Source organism: Elephantulus edwardii, unplaced genomic scaffold (assembly GCF_000299155.1).
Source record: "Elephantulus edwardii isolate Elephantulus edwardi_28Jun2011 unplaced genomic scaffold, EleEdw1.0 scaffold00008, whole genome shotgun sequence".
In the NCBI taxonomy this organism is placed as follows: domain Eukaryota; kingdom Metazoa; phylum Chordata; class Mammalia; order Macroscelidea; family Macroscelididae; genus Elephantulus; species Elephantulus edwardii.
In genome coordinates, this window is record NW_006399758.1 from 719,699 (window position 1) to 725,629 (window position 5,931).

At 36.4% G+C, this 5,931-nt stretch overlaps 1 protein-coding gene across 1 annotated transcript in view; it reads right to left on the reverse strand.

Moving 5' to 3' along the window:
• SPIDR (scaffolding protein involved in DNA repair) overlaps window positions 1-5,931 on the reverse strand; it is a 404,690-nt gene that overhangs the window by 333,349 nt on the left and 65,410 nt on the right. Inside the window, exons 5-6 of the mRNA XM_006880525.1 lie at window positions 5,437-5,439; window positions 4,985-5,136 (exon numbers count right to left, since the gene is read on the reverse strand). Coding sequence (XP_006880587.1) covers window positions 4,985-5,136; window positions 5,437-5,439 — 155 coding nt within the window. The remainder of the gene's footprint in view (window positions 1-4,984; window positions 5,137-5,436; window positions 5,440-5,931) is intronic.

Here is a 5,931-nt window from a genome sequence, read left to right on the forward strand (position 1 = left end):
CAGAAATGCAAAATCTGGAGAGGATAAATTCGATGAATGGGACTTTCTAAAGATTAAATTTGTACTCATCAAAAACTTTTCCTAACAGGGTGCAGAGAAAACCTACTGACAGTGGAAAAAACATTTTGCAATAACACCTCAGACAAGTGTCTCATAATAAAATTTTACAGAATACTCCTGGGCCTCCAGATGAAAAAGACTGATAACCGAACTACAAAATGGGCAAAACAAATGGAAATATTCACAGAGAAGACATCTGGATGGACAAGAGACAATGAAGAAATGCTCAAGAAAATTACTGGCAATAAAAGAGATACAAATAAAAACCACAATGAGATACCATCTCACCCCAGTGGCAGTGGCAAAGTTTAAAAGGGCAGCAAGCAATAAATGTTGGAAAAGATGTGAAGAGGTGGAAACTCATACATTGTTGGGTGTGATTGTAAAAATGATACAACTACTATGGAAGGCAGTTTGGTGATTTCTTAAATTTTGACACAGAAACTCCGTTAAGACCCTGCTATTCTACTACCAGGAATATACCCAAAGGAAATTAGAACTGGGACACAAACGGAGATTTGTATACCAATTTTCATAACAGTGTTATTCACCAACAAAGGAACATGGAAAAAGCCCATGTTCATTGTGGTACATTCACACACTGGAATACTATGAAGCACCCAGGAAAAACAATTCCTAACAATACTACATACCTGGGGAGAGACTGAAGAGCATTATGCTGAGTTAACTAACTCACTCTTATAAGGACAAATACTATTTCCATGTCTGTGGAGGAAACTGCCATCCTGGTGAGCATAACTAGCAAAATATGTATGAAGACCCAAAGGGAAGAAAGGGTGGAAACAGAGGGGGGAGGATGGGTCTGAACAAAACCAACCAGTTGCACAATTTGGTGGGTAGAGGGAGGGAGTAAAAGAAATGGGAAAGAGCTGGGGGGACTTGAAAAGACAGGGTAATGATGGGCATAATCCTATGGTGATTAATTTTATAAAACATGATGCATGGGAATGATTGTATGAAACACAATGTAAATGAATAGTGTGAAATATGATGTATACAAACCTTATAAGCAAAGCTATTTAAAAAAAAAACGGGGAAGAATACAAAGCATCTATTTCATGGCAATAAATCTACATTTAAAATTAGTAACTTACTTTTTCACTCTGTAACGCTATAGGATCTACTTTCAGAACTCTGCTAATCTTCTTAAAAAGGGGGAAAAAAACCAAACCAACCCAAAAATCTTCTCAAATCTGATACTTACTACATTAGCATGTGTATTAGCATGTGTAAGGTGCTCTGGTTAAACCATTAAGCTGGCAACCAAAAGGTTCTCAGTTCAAAGCTATTGTGGGAGAAACATTAGGTACTCTTCATACATAAAGCTTTGTAGTCTTGAAAATCCTACCTGGCAGTCATACTGTGTCCTACAGATTGCTATGCATTAGAATTAAGCTAGAGGCAGTGGATTTATTAGCCTGTATTTACATAGCTATTACTTCATAAATCATATGAAAATTACAAGGATCACCTAAATTTCTTTTATGAAAATTCACTGCTATGTCTCTACCGCCCTCTACAGGGATATCATTACGAAGACTCAAAATAGTAGTATTAAAAAGTCGACAATTTTACACATCAACCTCTCCTGATGGCCTGCGCAAAAATCACATTGACTACATTTGTGGAAATAATTGTTGGAAAGTCAATACCAGGCCAGTTGTTAACTGTGGAAGAAATCATCAATTACCAGTCCTTAGAGAAGGACAACATGCTCAGAAGGGCGGAGGGACAGTGCAAAAGGGCAAGACCCCGAATAAGATGAAATGACACAGTAAATGGGGTAATGGGCATAGGTATGTTGGAGACAGTGAGACTGGTTCACGATACGGCAGGCTTTAGAGCTGTTGTACATAGGGTCGCTATGAGTCGAAGGTAACTTGACGACAAATAAGTTTAAACTGAAACTGAAGAAGAAAAAAAATCCAGAAGAACAAAATATGATCTTGGATTTATTCCAACTGAATTTAAAAGCTATCTCAGGAACAGGTTTGAGAAGAGCCTCCCGAGAAGACAAAACGAAGTACTATAACTTTATGCACAAAGAGCCACAGTTAAGGGGATTGTGGAAGGAATGGGGGTGGAAGCAGAGGAACTCACTTGGCATTTCTCAAGCTGAAAAAAAACCAAAAACCAAATTCAAGCCTCAAGTTGCAATTTTGAAGAGTACTATGGACAGAATTCTGAATGATCCAGAAAGCATCAAAAGAAGATGGAAGGTACACCCACAAAAACTTTAAGAAGAAAAAAAAAAGAAGATGAAAGGAACACACCAAGTCACTGTAGAAAAGAATTATTTAACACAAAATTTCAGGAAGTAGCTCATGATCAAGAATCAATGGTGATTTCAAGGATGAAGTTCAAGCTTCACTGAACATATTAGCTCAAAATAAGGCCAGGAATTGATAGAATAACAACTGACATGTTTCAGCAAACAGATGCAGCCCTAGAAGTGTTCAGCAGGCCATGTTGAGAAATTTGGAAGGGTTTCCTGGAGATACATTTGTTTTCCTTCCCAAAAAGGGTGCTACAAAAGAATGTGGAAATTTTAGAACATCATTAACATCATCACAGGCAAGCAAAAATCTTACTTAAGATTATATAAAAAAACAGAGAGGTACGTATACAGAGAACTGCTAGAAATTCAAACTGGATTTAGAAGAGGCCATGGCAATAGATATCATTGTTGACATCAGGTGGATCTTAGCTGAAAGCAGAGAGTACTAAAAGGATGTCTACTCATGATTTAACAACTAAACAAAGGCACTTGATTATGTGAATCATAACAAATTGTAGGTAACATTTAGAAGAATGAGAATACGAAAGTATCAGAACACTTAAGAATACACATGTGAAACCTATACCTAGATCAAGAGGCTGTTGTGCAAACAGAGCAAAAGAAAAAAAGACGTGCGTCAAGGCTTAATCCTTTCTCCATACCTGTTCAATCTCTATGCTCAGCAAATCATTCAAGAAGGTGGACTCTATAAGGAAGAATGTGGCACTGGGATTAAAGGCTCAATTAACAACCTGCATTATGCAGATTACACAACCTTGCTTGCTGAAAGTGAGGAAGTCTTGAAACGCTTGCTGCAGAAGAGCAGGGACTGAAGCCTTCAGTATGGATTACATCTCAACATCAAGAAAACAAAATTCTCACCCCTGGGCTACTAGGCAACATCAGGATAGATGGAGAAAATAGAAATTGTCAATGATTTCATCTTACTTGGATCCACAATCAACAACTTTTGTACCAATAATTAGGAAATCAAAACACATGTACTGGGAAAGTCTGCAGTCAGGGTCTTCTCCAATTTTAATAAAAATTAATTAATAGACTTATTTTTTTTCCTACTGTTTTAGATTTGTAGAACAGTGAGTTTTACATACCCACCTCTTTGGCCTCCTCCAATCTTGGCACACAGTTTCCCTTACTATTAACAGTGTATTAGTTGTGGTGCATCTCTTAAGATAAATGAACCACTGCTATGCATGATTATTATTAACTAAATACTCCTTGTATATTTTAATTCAGTTGATTCTGACAGAGGAGTAATGGTATGCATTCATGATTAGAGCATTATACAGAATAGTGGCATCACCCTGAAAGTCTCCTGTGCATTATCTACTTACTCCTCTCTCCATTTTTCCAGGCACTGACACAACTGCTTATTGTTTCTAAAGATTTGATTTTTCTAACAGGTTACAGTTGTGATTATACAGTAATGTACCCTTTTCAGACTGTCTTCTTTAACATAACAATATGCCGTTTTGTTCCTTTCATATCTTTCCATGGCTTGGAAATTTATTTTTCACTGAATAATTAATGGGAGAGCCACATTTTTTTTTATCAAGTTACCTCTTGAAGAACATCTTAGTTGCTTCCAGGTTTTAATGATAATGTTGGTTATGATTAATGATAAGCACTTATGTGCAATTTTTTGTGTCTATATATTTTTAATTAAAATTTAAAAATAACTCATAACACATTTTATGATTATTATAATACCCACAATGTAACCACATCCTTCCCACTTCTTCCCTGTGACTCTTATTCCCTTTATCCTGTCCATCTTTCTAAGTTTTATCCCTGGATCCCTGGACAGCTGCTGCTCTTTTAATCTTGCATGTTTGATTATCTAAGCATTTCTCTGCCTGCTGTAAATGTTCACTTTATAGGCTAAAAACTAAGCCACAAGGGTTAGTTCTATTCTAAACTCAAAAGATTGGGATTCTGAAGAAGATGACAGTACTGTGGAATATGCCTAAGGGCCATATTTTCTAGAGTTCCATCAATCTGTGCCAGACCACATTTGACCAGTTTTATAAATTTTAATTATGTTCCACATTTACCTCACCTTTTATGCAGAAGACACTAATGTGAACCCTTGGAAAGCTAATTTAAATGACACTGAGCTGATGATCCCCTTAAGAAATCCTAGTGGCAAAGTACATAACATACAGGGCTACTAATCAAAAGGTGGCCAGTACAAATCTACAAGGTATTTTACAAGGAAATGATGGGTAGTATCCACCTATTAAGAGTCCCAGTCTCAAACAACATGGAGCTTGCACTGAGTCAGAAGTGACTCGGTGGCAATGGGTAACTTACCATAATTATGGTATGTCTGTCCTAGGAGAATAGAAGGACAAGCTAGACTCCAAGTGTAATGAAGTATGGGGAGGAGATGGGTAGAAGATATAGATGCACTTATTCATGTTTGGAAGAACAACATAAGCATGCTATTTAGAGAAAAGGAGGCACATAATAATTTACACTAAAAAGGTAAAAAAACAGTTGTCTCCTCAGAATTTTAAGTAATACAGAAAATTAACACCAAAAGGCTAGATGATTATTATAAATGACATTAAAAACCAAATTTTCTTCAACATTCATTCTTACCTTGGGATAATTAGAAAGTCTCTGTTCACTTTTCAATGGGCTGCTACTTGCACAAGAAGCACAGTCAGATATATCCAAAGGACTCTCACCTTCTTCAAATTCATGATGTTCATTGTTATTGCCTATGTCCCAGTCAATAAACTGCAGCTCATCTGAGGAAAAAAATCCACATAATCCTAACTTGCACTTAGCTTAATTTTTCTTTATAATATTTTTTAAGTTTGAGTTTTTAATATACAGATATCATTTATTATTGTGTTGTTGTTGTTGTTGTTGTTGTTGCTGGGCGCCATCAAGTCGAGTACAACTCAAAGCAATCCTATAAACAAAAGATCTGAACCTAGTCCTATCCTGTACCATCTTCATACTTCCTGACACACAAGAACCCATTGCTCAGTCTACCTGGTTGAGGGTCTTCCCCTCCTTCGTCAACCCGCTCCAAGGAATAGCACCTCCTAGCAATATGTCCAAAGTATGTGAGACGAAGTCTCGTCATTTTTTCCTCCAAAGGACACTCTAGCCATACCCTCTCCAAGACATATCCATTTGTTCTCTTGGCCACCATGTTCTTCTTCAACACCACAGCTCAAAGGCGTCAATTTTTTTTCATCACCCTTATTCACTGTCCAGGTCTCAGATAAATAGCTAATAATCATTAAGACTATGGCCCAAATCAGATGAACCTTAATCTCAAACTGACATCAATACTCATCAATAATCTGTAAAGTTCCTTAACTGCAGATTTTCCTACTGCAGTGCATCTCCTTATTTCCTGACTTCTCATACCAAGGGTGTTAATTTAATAGAATTATTACAAGTATATAAAAAAGTATACAGAGAAAAGTATTTCTAGTTATCTTTCTCAATAGAATTGTGTATAATAAATAATTTTCATTGCAAATTTTTTCCTTTCTTTTTTTTTAATAATTTTAATGAACATTTACAGA